This window comes from Durio zibethinus, chromosome 27, assembly GCF_047325235.1.
Source record: "Durio zibethinus cultivar Kanyao isolate XHJ-2024 chromosome 27, ASM4732523v1, whole genome shotgun sequence".
NCBI lineage: Eukaryota > Viridiplantae > Streptophyta > Magnoliopsida > Malvales > Malvaceae > Durio > Durio zibethinus.
In genome coordinates this window covers 16,211,355-16,226,200 of record NC_143188.1, presented here as the reverse complement: position 1 = coordinate 16,226,200, position 14,846 = coordinate 16,211,355, and the positions used below count along the sequence as shown (strand labels likewise).

General features: G+C 27.2%; 1 protein-coding gene across 1 annotated transcript; it reads left to right on the top strand.

Annotated features, from left to right (window-relative positions):
• Nucleotides 1-4,541: 4,541 nt before the first annotated feature.
• Nucleotides 4,542-12,383, top strand: LOC111279540 (cuscuta receptor 1-like). The gene is made up of 13 exons (XM_089756703.1): nucleotides 4,542-4,982; nucleotides 5,147-5,290; nucleotides 5,366-5,521; nucleotides 5,637-5,714; nucleotides 5,823-5,978; nucleotides 7,533-7,610; nucleotides 7,719-7,874; nucleotides 8,098-8,172; nucleotides 8,271-8,426; nucleotides 8,729-8,803; nucleotides 9,523-9,684; nucleotides 9,776-9,922; nucleotides 10,083-12,383. Exons 1-13 carry the CDS (start codon nucleotides 4,607-4,609, stop codon nucleotides 12,299-12,301), a joined length of 3,978 nt encoding a protein of 1,325 aa, XP_089612829.1. The 5' UTR covers nucleotides 4,542-4,606; the 3' UTR covers nucleotides 12,302-12,383.
• The last annotated feature ends 2,463 nt before the right edge of the window (nucleotides 12,384-14,846 follow it).

The following is a 14,846-nucleotide window of genomic DNA, read 5'->3' as shown; positions in this document are numbered from 1 at the left end:
AAAACTAATGGTGAAGATATGACTATAAATAATGTGAAGTGTCAAGCAAGTTGGAGTTAATTTCTCAATAACTTTCTATGGGGGGCTGGCCAACAGCCAATATTGCAGATGCTTTTAAGAGACCGATATTTATATTTTTTACTTAGTTTTTTCTACTTGTATTTTACTTTGTTTTTCACTTTTTAGAATTTTGTTTTTGTGTATAAAAGCCAAAAGTGCAATTGGATATTAAAGTAAGTATTTTGTGAAAACTAAAAATTAAAGAAAAAAGCATTATTTTTTAGGTACTATTATTTATCATATTATTCAATTTTAAATTATTTTTTTATAATTGATTTAAAAAAGAAAAAACCATGCAAAGCGACGGCTTTATTCTAGAGATATATGAAAGAATTTTTTTTTTATCCTTTATTAATTGCTTATGTAAATTTTACAATCACAATTATGACTTCTGGTATTTTGTTATTAATCGTTTGTTACTATCTTATTCATCATTTACAAAGAAACAAAGAAGAAAATGAAAAACTCATAGGCAAATCACAATATTTTATATTCATATATACTTTAAGAATCCCAGTATATATACCAATTAAATAACGTGGATACCACCAATGTGAATTTCAGGGTTGAAACCAATGTCAAGATCCTCTCAAACAATACAATATTTGATGTTATAGTCTCATAGACTTAAAAATAGATATGAAATGCTTTTCAAAAAAAAAAAAAAGAAAGAAAATGGAACTTGCAATAAACATTCTTCTTTCCACGAAGAAATAGAATGTAACAGGAAACCACAATGAAAGGGTGAACAGAATATTTTAATCCAAACTCCACGATTTCATGAATAAGTCACACTACGAGCTAAAGTATTAATTACAAAATAAATAAAAAAAGTATATCACTTACAATTGTTATAGTAATTAGTTATAATTTAAATTTATATGAAATTTATAAAAATTTTATATGAAATTCATATTTATAAGTGGTGGATCCATACATAATTCTTTAAGTAATTGCATAATTATAGAATTATAATAAAAAGAATTGTAGGTGAAATACTCCATAACTAATTTACCTATTTTAATTAAATTTGCTATTAAAATGTTAAAAATATTTTTATATTAATATTTTAAAATTAAATTTTAATTAAAATATATTATTTATTTATACAATAAAATTCTTAGCATTGAACTCAAGCATAGAGGTGTTTATAAGCTAATCTAGGTCGAGTCAAGTCTTGATATTAATAATTTATATGCTTACTCAGGCTTGGTCTAGTTTGATATTTCTAGCCTCAAAATTTTTTTAAGACCGACTCAAATTGAAAAAATAATTACCAAGCCCATTCATTAAACCTAATTTATACAACAAAAAATTAGAAAATCCTTTTTTAAAAGATATAAAAATAAAAATTCATATATATATATATATGCTTATATAATTATAATATTTTAATTATAAATATTTTATTTGAGTTGGGTTGGATTCAGATTTTAATTTTCAATATCCAGCTCGAAAGTTAAACAAGCTTAAAAAAAATTGCCCATGCCCATTTAACATACTTTTATTTTTTTGTCTAAATCCTCAAATTTTGATGAGCTTTTAGACCTAGGAGGATAGCCTAGCTTTAGAACAGATCTACTTAAGCAGAAAAAAACATATTTAGGATTGGATCAAAGTCTTTGACCAATATCCTAGATAGTAATTGGGTCTATAACACCTAATAATTAACAAGTACTCCAACTATGACAACTAAGAGAATGATTGTGAAATGAATGATTTTTAATCAAGATTGATCATTGGTAAAAAAATAATGATAATAAAAATAATTGAATAATAAAAAATAGTTTATTTATAGAAAAATCAATAAACAAATCGATATAAACCAACATACATGAGATTCGATTATAAAATCTAATGCTTCCAATCAATCTTTGTTATTATTGGGACAAAACTTCATTTATGGTATGAACAAAGTTTAAATTTGTGGAAAATAAAACTCTATTGCTTGGTTTACACGCAAAGGTACATATATGTTTTATTGTAAAATTTTAGCAATAATTATATATAAGTCTAACAAAATAAAAAATATATATTTTATATTTTCATATCGATATGAATTATGATATGTAATTTTCATATAAACCACGACATGAGTACATGAATTTTAGTATTTTACATGAAACTAAGTATAGTCTAATAACAAAATATCATAAAAGCATTTATAGCATTTTACATAGACAACATCTAATTTATGGTGGCAAATTATAAAAATGATTAATATTATGAATGATTTTTAAATTATAGTAAAATATTCAATATGATCTTTAGATTTTTAAAATACCAATATAATATCAAATATTTAAATTTTAAAAATAAAGTAAAACTGTGGAGCTGCAAAAATAATTGGCTTTCTTAATTCTCTAAAAATATATTATTTGAAAATTTAAAAAAAAAATAAAGGTGTCTATGGACTAAAAGGGGCCGAGTTTGGTTGAAACCTAAAAATCTTCGGTTTTGTGGGCTCTGCAATTCATTTTTATTTATCATTAAAATATAAATAATATATTTTACTAATATTATAATATTTTAATATATTCTAAAATAAAATTAAAAAATAAATTATTTTACAATATAATACCACAATCACTCTGAACTAAACTTTAAAAACTTTGGCAAGTCAAGGTCCTTGTGTAGACTCTGCTTGGTCACCTTTCCTTTTTATCTAAAAGGAGAGTCAGTGTCTTTCATTGTCTTCTCTCGTCGATGATAAATTTCAAGAATTGAGACTTGAATAAACTAATTTATTACTAAAATCACATTTTCTTGAAAGTGGCTGACGTACTGTACAAAATTTTTGCAATGAGATAAAGTACATGCCTTTGTGTGTAAAACGAAGCACAAGACTTTTTATTTTCCACGACTTAAAACGTTATTCACGCTAAAGTAAAATTAATGCTGAAGATATGACTGAAGTGTCAAGCAAGTTGGAGTTAATTTCTCAATAACTTTTTTTTTGGGTTTGGCCAACAACCAACATTGCAGTTGCTTTTAAAAGACCAATAGGTACTTTTTAATTTGGTTTTTCCTATTTTTATTTTATTTTTTTTCACTTTTTAGAATTTTTTTTTTATGTATAAAAGCCAAAAGTGCAATTTGATATTAAAGAAAGTATTTTGAAAAACTAAAAATTAAAGAAAAAAATTATTTTTTAAGTATTATTATTTACCATATTATTCAATTTAAAATTTATATTCATATAGGTACTTCAAGAATCCAAGTATGTGTTCCAATTAAATATCGTGGATATGAAGACGATGTGAATTTAAAGGTTGACGCCATTTTGAAGATCTTTTCAAACAATGCTATATCTGATATTATAATCTCATTGATTTAAAAGTAGATATGAAATGCCTTTAAAAAAAATAGAAATCAAATGGAACCCACAATAAAAGTTTCTTCTTTCCAATAAAAAATAGAATGTAACAGGAAGTCACATGGAAAACGTGGAAAGAATTTTTAACCCAAATTCCACGATTTCATGTACAAGTCATGCTATGGGCTAAAGTATTAAATACAAAATAAAAAAATGAAAATCAATTGTATCATTTACAATCATTATTGTAACTAATCATCATTTGAAATTACGTGAGATTTATCAAAATTTTGTATAAAACTCAAACTTATAAGTGGTGCACCCATATATAATTTTTTAATGTAATCAAATAATTATAATATTGTAATAAAAAAATTATAGGTGAAATGTTCCCAAACTAATTTACTAATTTCAATTAAATTTGTTATTAAAATGTTAAAAATATTTTATATTAATACTTCAAAATTAAAATTTAATTAAAATATATTATTCATTAATATAATAAAATTCTCAAGTTGAACTCAAGCCTAAAAAATCATATTTAGGATTGAATCCAAATCTTTTGACTAATAGCCTAGAAAGCAGCTGGGTTTAACAAGTACTCCAATTATAACAACTAAGAGAATGATTGTGAAATGAATGATTTTTTTTTATCAAGGTTGATCATTGGTAAAAAAAAAATAATAACCAGAACAATTGAATAATAAAAAAAATAGTATATTTATAGAAAATTTAAATTAAATCCAATATATATACAATGAGATTCGATCATAAAATCTAATGCTTCCAATCCCTCTTTCTTATTATTGAGACAAAACCTCATTTATATATAGCATCAACAAATTTTTAATTTGTGGAAAATAAAAGTCATTGTCTTATTGCAAAAATTTTTTTCTAAATTATGTCGGCTACTTTCGAGAGAGAGTGATTTCCGTAACTAGTTTATTCAAGTTTCAATTCCAAGAATAGTAGAATTTACCACTGATCATCCAAAGACAAAGAAAGAGACTAACACTCCTTTTGGTAAGAAGGAAAGGATGAGGGGAAAAAAGTTTTAATATTTTTTTTACTTTCCCTTTTTTTCTTTCCTACAACACAGAGTCTAAACAATCGAGGACCACCTTGATTGTCTATATATATTAAGCTTGATGCAAGGCTTATCGTTATATATTTAGAAGTAGCAGTTGAGAGAGAATTGAAATTATAGAGATCATATATAAAGAAAAAGAGATGATGGAACCCAAATGGTTGTGGTTGAGTGTGTTGTTGTTGTTGTTAGAAGGGTGCAGATGGTATAGTACTGATGCATGTTGGGAGGATGAGAGGATTGCTCTCTTGCAACTCAAACCTTTCTTCAATTCTCACAACGATCTGAACAGCTGGGTTGATGAGATCAAGGGTTCAGATTGCTGTAAATGGGATAGGGTCGAGTGCAACACCTCCTCCTCCTCCTCCTCCAAGCGAGTCATAGGACTCTCTCTTAATAATACAAGATGGTTCGACGACGAAAGATGGTATCTTAATGCCTCTTTGTTTCTTCCTTTCAAGGAACTGAAACATCTTTATTTGACAGGGAATAACATCGCTGGTTTTGTTGAATGTGAAGGTCCCTTTTGCCTTTTCATCTTTAATTATTTCAATGTTAATTTGCAATATGAAAATTCATTTATCACTTTTTCATTTTTACAATTTCATATTTAATTCTATTTTTGTTTTATTGATGAAAAGCCACTAAGTCCTTACTATATATTTAAAAGAACTCTCTTGCAGGTTTTGCAAAGCTAAATTTGGAGATCCTTGACTTAAGTTTCAATTACCTCAATGATACAATTTTATTATCTTTGAGTCAACTTTCATCTCTCAAGGATTTATATCTAGCAGGAAACTTGTTCACAGGATCAACTCATGCAAACGGTAGAGTTAAAATTGCTCTAATTATGATTATGAATGATAAACAGTAATTAAAATATTAACTTGTGTTTATTACAGGTTTCCAATGGCTCTCAAGACTTGGTAATTTGGAAACTCTTGATTTATGGGGCAATTCTTTGAAAAATGATATAGTGTTTCATATGAATGGTCTTTCATCTTTAAAGACTTTAAGATTAAGTGAAAATCACTTGGAAGGAACCGTTCATATTCACGGTAAACTCATTTTACCTCTAATTGATATTAAAGTCAATTGTTGTTTCAAGGAAAGCTCTTGCATATTATTTGATTTTATATATAATATAATTAATTACTTGTTGAGGTTGAATAGAATTGAATAATTTGACAAACTTGAAGAACTTGGATTTAAGCAACAATAGAATTGAAAGCTTCCGACCATCAAAGCAAGGTATAAATATATATTTCAATTCACTCAACCAAGATCTTACTTATGTGATTAGCGTATAAAATTTTTGATTGATAATAATATCTAATAAAATTATATATTTTTGTACAGGAAACGAGACACAACTAAGGTTAACCAATTTGAAGGAACTTGATTTGAGCGGTAATCGTTTCAGGAACAACATATTTTCTTTCTTTCGGGGGCTTTCAAGTCTAAAGTCTTTGTATTTGAGTTGGAACCAATTGCAAGGCGCAATAGATATTAAAGGTAAAGCTTTTCAAACTTTTTTTAAAATTTTTTTTAGAAGCCTTAAACTCATCAAAATTTTTTTTTGCTGAGTCAAAGGGATTTATTAATTAATCAAAAGGTTACAAAGCCAGCATAAAGCTAATTCATCAAAGCAAATAGATCTATGCATTCAAACCAAACTGACAAAACACCACCCAAAGTATATAACTGAAGACAAAACACCTCAAAGTTACACCACCTCACCCATAAGCCAATTACCCCCCGACCAAATCGAGCCATGTGTGTTTTCAATTTCTTGTATTGTCGGCATAGAATCACTCTCCACTATCACATGCTCTGTACCCTGTTCAAAAGCTAGTTGCAGTCCCCAAAGGATCGCTCTTACCTTTGTATGAAGGGAACTTTCAGTCCAATTTACCCAAGTCACTCCGAAAAAACCACGTTACTGTTTGAATCTCTAAGAACAGCACCTAGCCCAGCTTCCTGTTCTCTGAACCTATACACTGCATCCACAATGAGCTTTAACATATCCAGTACAGGAGGTTGCCAACTCTATCCATGTGGCTTCCTCGAGATCATAGTTGGTTGGGCAACCAGTTCTAGCCTTTCCCTCACAAGGACTGTCTTTACCAATGATTTCCGCATAGCACATGTTACTCGATGGAGGCTTTTTAATTACAATCATCGTATTGTAATTCTTATTGTGTTAATTATAATATCATAATTCTTAATATTATCATGTTTGCTTATATAATTACATTAATTAAGTTAACAAATATTATATTATTTTCAAAATGTGAAATGAAACCCAGTTAAGATGCTAATTGTACCTTTTGTCTCTTGGATAGTTGCAGTTGCTAATATGACAACTTTTGGTTGCAAAAAAACATTTCTTGTTCATAATATCCAGTAGGAAAAAAGCCATTAGTTTAAGAATCAAGCTACACCTATTGGGCAAAAAAAAAAAAAATCAAGCTACACCTAGTTATGAAGGAGGATGTCACTTATTAAACAGTCAGTCATTTCGATTTTTGATTGGGATAAGAAATTCGAATCCAACTCTATGTAAGATAAAGACAACCAAACCAAGTATTTATTATTGAAGTGAGAAAACCGATACATGACTGAATTAGAAACAGTTGAGAAACCATTTTGTAGTTTTTTTCTTTTTAATTTTTGTTTCCTGAAGTTTCCTGAGTATTTGTGTTAATGGATCAAGTCAAGCAAATGGTAGAATTAAAATTAATCCAATAGTGATTATGAATGATATATAGTAATTAAAATATTAATCTTTTTCATTACAGGCTTCCAATGGCTTTCAAGACTCAATAATTTGGAAACTCTTGATTTAGGATACAACTCTTTGAAAAATAACATATTGTTTTATATCAATGGTCTTTTATCTTTAAAGACTTTAAGTTTGATGAGAAATCACTTGGAAGGAACTATTCACATTCACGATAAACTTGGTTTACCCTTTTTTTACGTTTAAATCAATTGTTGTTTCAGGAAAAGGTATTGCATATCATTTGCTTTTATACGTAATATTAATTACTCATTGGCATTGAGTAGGATTGAATAATCTGACAAATTTGAAGAACTTGGATTTAAGCGACAATAAAATTGAAAGCTTCCGACCATCAAAGCAAGGTATAAATATATATTTTAATTTACTTAACTAAATTCTTAATTATGTGATTAACATATAAAATTTCTCATTGATAATAGCAAACAATAGAATTTTATATTTTTATATAGGAAACGAGACACAACTGAGGCTGACCAATTTGGCGGAGCTTGATTTGAGGGGTAATCTTTTCAAGAACAACACATTTTTCTTCCCTCGGGAGTTTTCAAGTCTAAAGTCCTTAGATATGGGGGAGAACCAATTGCATGGCTCAATAGATATTAAAGGTAAAGCTATTGCAGCCTTTTTTTTTTTCAATTCTTTTTAGAACCTTTAAACTCATCAAATGAGTACAATCTCATATCACATTTCAGGATTTTTCTTCTTCACTTAAAGCTTTAGATTTATTTTGCCGTTTATTTCTTTATAAAGTCAATAAAAATATTCAATAAAAGATTATTTGAATGACCAAGCTAACATAATCATTATTTGAATTGAACTTGGACATAGAATTGAATAACTTGATGAATTTGAAGAAGTTGTATTTATACTCCAACAAAATCGAAAGCCTTCAATCCTTACAAGGTATGCATTTATATTTGATTAATTAGTTAAGTTGTTATATTTAATTAAATATTGTGTAAATCTTGTTTTAGTGATGAAATTATGTAAACCTTATGTAGATAGTGGGAGACAGCTGAACTTGACCCATTTAGAAGAATTTGAGTTGAGTAATAATCTCATTAATGACAGCATATTTGCATCACTTAGCGGGCTTTCAAATTTGAAGTCTTTGGATGTAAGCTACAATCGGTTAAATGGATCAATAGATATCAGAGGTAAATTTCTTTTTTTTTTGCAAAAATTTTGAATTTGTTAAGAAGATCTTAATTCATGTTTCAAGATGACATAACAAATAAGTTCATCTATTTCTTTTCTTTAATGATAAAATTATGTAAATTATTTATAGATATAGGGAGATAGTTAAAATTGACCAATTTCTAAAAGCTTGATTTAAGTCATAATCTAATTAATTATTACTTTTCAACCAAAATTTCAACTCTATTATAAATACTCTAAAAAAAATACATTTCATATATTTAGATGATTTAATGAAGTTTATTCATTACTTTTTTTCCAGGCTTAGGTGCTTTTACCAACTTAGAGGAACTGGATATGAGTTATAATGATTTGAATGAATTTGTGAGCTGTAAAGGTATGGATTTAAATAAATTTTCTATTTTTATTTATGAGGTTTATAATGATGTAGATGTTTTAATGACCAAAAAATTCAGCATATTAAAATTTAATGCTCAAATTTTTAAAGGAAGAAATTAATTATTTATTATATGCTTTTTATTACAATGCTACAATTCTCTAACTATAATAAAGAAGTATGTAAGAATCGATTATTTATAAATGTGACCTCCATATAAAATTTTGTTAGACCTCACGTAATTTTGAATTGTGGCTATTTAATTGTATTATAATGGTTGTAGGTGAAATGCTCTCATTAAAATTAATGTCCGATTTTTTAAAGGAAGAAATTCATTCTAATTTGATTACTAATTAGAAAATGATATATATTTGCATTAGATAATTGCTTTCTTTAAGAAGTGTTGCAACGACATATCAAATATTTCCCTTTTTGTTTGTATTACCTTGTTGTGTCTTAGAGTTGGACTTGTTTGCCTTTTGTCATTCTATTTTAGATTACTACGTATTCTTATTATCGTTTAAAAAATTTTGCCTTTTCATGTTACCGTTTTGTTTGATTTTCATCTTTTTGATTGTTTCGTATATTAAAATTTATATTAAAAATATTTAACGATTCAATATTCTTCTCTATTAAAAATTCATTTTGCATTAATCTTGAATATATAATCTTATCTACAAAAATGAAAATTTTCACTCATTTATTTTTTTTATTTACAGAGCATAAGAGTTTGAAAAAGTTAAAAGTTCTTCGTCTAAATGGGATTTTTACCAATGGAAGCATTCCATTACTACTAAAATTAGTAGAGGCATTCCCATCGGTTAAGACCTTCTATCTACAATGGAATTACTTAAACAAGACTATGGCTACTCAAGATCAAGGTAAGTCATTAATTTATTCCAAAAGGATTAAAAATTAGTAGATGTTTGTTGATTAACATCTAATAATGCCTCCTATGCTATGATTACTCAGAATTGCATGTGTGGAGCAATGTGGAGGAAATATTTCTAGACGGTTCTTATCTCAACAACAACATTTTACAAAGCATTGGAGTATTTACTTCTCTTAAAACTTTGTCTTTATCTAGCTGTGGACTTATGGGTTCCTTGCCTAATCAAGGTAAATTAAAGACTCCATAATTTCTCCAATATAACTTACGGAATACATCTCTTTCTAATAATCCTTTATTCTATTTCTTTTATCTAATATCTCCTATATAATTTGACATGGAAATTAAAATTTAATTAGAATTTCTTCCATGAATTTATAAAATTTTCAGGTTGGTGTGATTTAAAGAACCTTGAAAAGTTGGACATCAAAGGGAATGCATTTGAGGGGATACTTCCTTATTGTTTGGGTAACTTGACATCTCTTCTTGAGTTAGATATCTCCTACAATCAATTTACTGGAAATTTGACTTCTTTAGCAAATCTTTCATCACTTAGATCTGTCACCCTTTCAAAAAATCGTTGTCAAATTTCAATGCCATTCCTATCACTTGCAAACCTTCCAAATCTCAAGGTTCTCTTGGCTGATGAAAACAATATAGTAATGGAACCTAATTCCTTTCATACTTCAATTCCAAAGTTTCAACTAAATGTTTTCAGCTTGTCAAAGTGTACAACAGATAAAGGACTTAGCCTACAACCTCCTAAGTTCCTTTATTACCAATATGACTTGAGATATGTTGATCTTTCCTATAACTATTTCAGTGAAACAGTCCCGTTATGGTTGTTAGAAAATAACACAAAATTAGAACATCTCTTCTTGTTGGGCAATTCTTTCACCGGTCCTCTCTTGTTACCACAACTTCCTAATCCTAATGTGTCTATAATTGACATATCTAATAACAAATTACAAGGCCAAATTCCGACAAATATATGTTCAACTTTTCCAAATTTGGAATCGTTATTCTTATCTAAGAATGCCTTTGAAGGTAATATCCCTCCTTGTTTAAGTGGCATGGACACTTTATCATTTTTAGACCTATCGGACAATCATTTGTCTGGAAGATTACCAGAAGAGTTGATCATGGGAAGTTCATTAGATATTCTTAGGCTATCAAATAACAACCTAAGTGGAAAGATTGTTCCTATGATGTTCAACACAAACAAGTTGTCAAATTTGTATTTGGATGGCAATAATTTTGCCGGAGAGATTCCTGATATTGATGTCTCTGCTACTAATTTGTCATATTCATCACTAGAGGATATTGATCTCAGTAATAACAGTTTTAATGGAAAGCTCCCAAGATGGATAGGGAATGTATCGCATTTGAAGAGATTGGCTTTGTCCAACAATCATTTCGAAGGTTCTATTCCAATGGAATTGTGCAACTTGTATGAGCTTGAATTTTTGGAGCTTTCTGAAAACAATTTATCTGGCTCTATTCCTTCTTGTTTCAATCCACCATATTTGAGACATGTCCACCTGAAGAGAAACAGACTAAGTGGTCCATTGACACTTGTTTTTGATAGCTCTACATTAGTGACATTAGATCTTAGAGGGAATAATTTGACCGGTAATATTCCAAAAAAGATTGGCACATTTTCTACTTTAAGCGTCCTTCTTTTGAAAGATAATCATTTAAACGGTGAAATTCCAGTTCAATTATGCAAGTTGTATTCATTGAGCATCATAGATCTTTCTGGAAATATGTTTTCTGGTCCTATACCTTCTTGTTTGGGCAATTTAACTCTGGCAATGAAAGAGGAGAAGTCTGTCGTAGATGATCATTTGTATATATCAAATCGAATACAGGATCCACTAGTACCAATAGACATTTGGTTTGATTTATCACATATTCATCCTCGTAGCTGCATGGAAGAATGGATAGAGTTTACAACAAAGAGTGTGTCCTACTCATACGGTGGTGACATTCTTAAGTACATGTCTGGAATTGATTTATCTTGTAACAGGTTAACTGGGCAAATCCCAGTGGAACTGGGAAACCTGAGTGAAATCCGTTCGTTAAACTTATCACACAATAACTTAGTCGGAGTTATACCTTCATCCTTTTCACAACTTAAGCAAATTGAGAGTTTGGACCTTTCTTACAACAACTTGAGTGGGAGAATCCCTATACAGTTGGTTGAGTTGAACTTTCTAGAGGTTTTCAGTGTGGCACACAATAACTTGTCAGGTAGTACTCCAGAACCAAAAGCTCAGTTTGGGACCTTTGATGAAAGCAGTTACGAGGAAAACCCTCTTCTTTGTGGGCCTCCACTGCAAAATAACTGCTCTAAAACTGACTCACCAACAATAGTACCAACTACAGCAGATGATGAAAGAGAAGGTAGTTTCATGGACACATATGTTTTTTGTGTGAGCTTTCTGGTTTCATATGTAATTGTTTTATTGGTAATTTTTGTTGTTCTATACATAAATCCATATTGGCGACAAGCATGGTTTTCTTTCATTGAGAGTTGCATCACAACTTGTCGCTACTCAGTTGTAGGCAATTTTCTTGAGTTATACATCTTCAAAAGATGTGTTTAGGTGTCATAGGAGATCTTATGATTTGCCTTTAGTTTGATTGTAGTGAAGATTTGGAAAAAGTTTATTTTTGTTGTCAAAAGAAATTTGGTGATTTGATCTTTTAAATGAGGGATTTCTTTTAGCTGATTATTCTGTTAAAATGGTTGTAGAAAAAGTTGTGGATTTGGTTACTCAGATTGCTTAGAACGAGTATTTTGATGATTTTGCACTTTCAACAGAGCTTTTTGTCTCCGTTGGAACTCTGTTTTTGGTATTTGTTTTGTTTGGAAGGAAGCACTGTCTTTTGGAAATTAGTATTACTTTACAAAATGAGCCAATTCAGCATTGATCGATGAAAATGATCGCAAAATGCATTTATTTTTTTATAGGGTTACAAAATATTCCAAAATAAAAATAATAATAATAAGTTGATATATCTCATAGCAAGAAAATCCCATCAAATAAAGAAATTAAATGCATAATCTTTCAAAGCAATAATAAATATAGGGTGTTAGCTACTCGGACAAGGACTTAGTATAGTTTGTTAATTAATTATTTTATGATTGTAATTTGATTATGATGTAATAATTAATTATTTAATTAATTATATGATATAATACTTGATTATTACTATAAAAATTTTTAAAAAATAATTAAAATTTTTGAATTCATGCTTTGCATGGTTAATTTTTATTTATAGTACTACTTTTTTTTATAACTTAAAATTTGTTAAATGTAAAACTTTTACCATTAAATTTAGTGAAAATACATTTATTTATTTATTAACAAAGAATATAATTTAAACTTATTTTATTTTATTCTTTTAAAATAATCAAAAATATTTTCAAAATTTTAATTGGATTTATTTTTAGATAATTTTAAAAATATATTCTTTCACATTGATTTGATAATTTTGATGTGTTTTTTTTACAAAAGTCTTATTTTAATTTTTAATGAAAATAATTTAGTAGTAAAAGAGGAAGATTAAAATGTTTTATGTGATTTGATTTAAAAAATTTTTAATTGGATATTTGAATTATAATTTTTTTAATTAATATGATATGCTATTTATTAATCACATGTCATTATTTAAAACTTATAAGATTAAAAGTAAATATCAAATTAATTAATAAATTTATAATTTAAATTATTAAAAAATTTTAAAATTCAAATATTTAGTTTTTAATATTTAACTTAAAAATCTATTCATATATAGAAAATAAACCCCTAAAAAATGATCAAACTACCCCTCTCTTGGTTTGATAAGAATTTGACATATAACCAAATTGATTATTTTGCCTTCATACCATAATTAAAAAATATCTTTTTCTTTTATAATTATTTACTATAATACTCCATATCATAATTATAGAAAATTCTTCTATTAAATTAATTATTATACTCTCATACCATAATAAAAAAAAATACATATTCTTTTATAATTATTTATTATAATATCCTCGTACCTTAATTATAAAAATGTTCTTTTTATTATTAAATTACAAAAATATCAATTCTCTTATTATTGACTTAAATTACTATAATACCTTCCTGACATAATTATAAAAATACATTTCTCATAATTGATCAAAATTACTATAATACTCTTTCACCGTAATTACAAAAATGTTTTTATGAATGCTTAATAGAAAGTTGACATGTGATACTTTGTTTCAAAATTAATAACATATATTAAAACAATCTTTTTGATAATTAGTATAACAACCCTTTGTTTATTTGATGTGATATCGATATGTATCTAAATTTACTATAATACATTTATATCATAATTACAAAAATACTTATCTTTTTATAATTAATTAAAATTATTACAATACTCTCTTACAATAATTACAAAAATACCTCTCATAGTATAATTGACTAAAATTATTAAAGTATGGTTCTTAATAAAATTACAAAAATACCCCTACCACAAATGGCAAAAAATTACTATAATGCCTTTCAAATGGAAATGCTTTTATGAGTACTTCATAAGAAGTTAACATGTGGTATTTTGTTTCAAAATTACTATAACACATCTATTAAATTATATATTAATTTTTAACATAACATAAAATTAATCACATATTAAAGTACTAAAATATCATTACAATTGGTTTATAAAAATTTGACATGTGATATTTTATTTAAAAATTACTATAATATCATTATTAAATTACATATGAAATTTTAACATCATATAAAATTAACTACATTCTAAATTACTAAAATACCTTGGCCGTTGCTTAATAAAAATTTGACATGTGAAATTTTGTTTTAAATTCACTATAATAACCCTATTAAATTCTTATTAAATGTTAAATAACATATTAAAATAATTCCCGTAGAAATTGTTATAACACCACTTTGTTTATTTGATGTGATTTTGATATGTATCTAAATTTATTATAATGCTTTTACATTATAATTAAGAAAATACCTTTTTTTCTTATAATTAGTCAAAATTATGACAATGCCCTTCTACCATAATTACAGAAATACCAAAATTACTATTATGTCATGCTATTATAATTACAAAAATACTCCTTATTATATTTAATCAAAA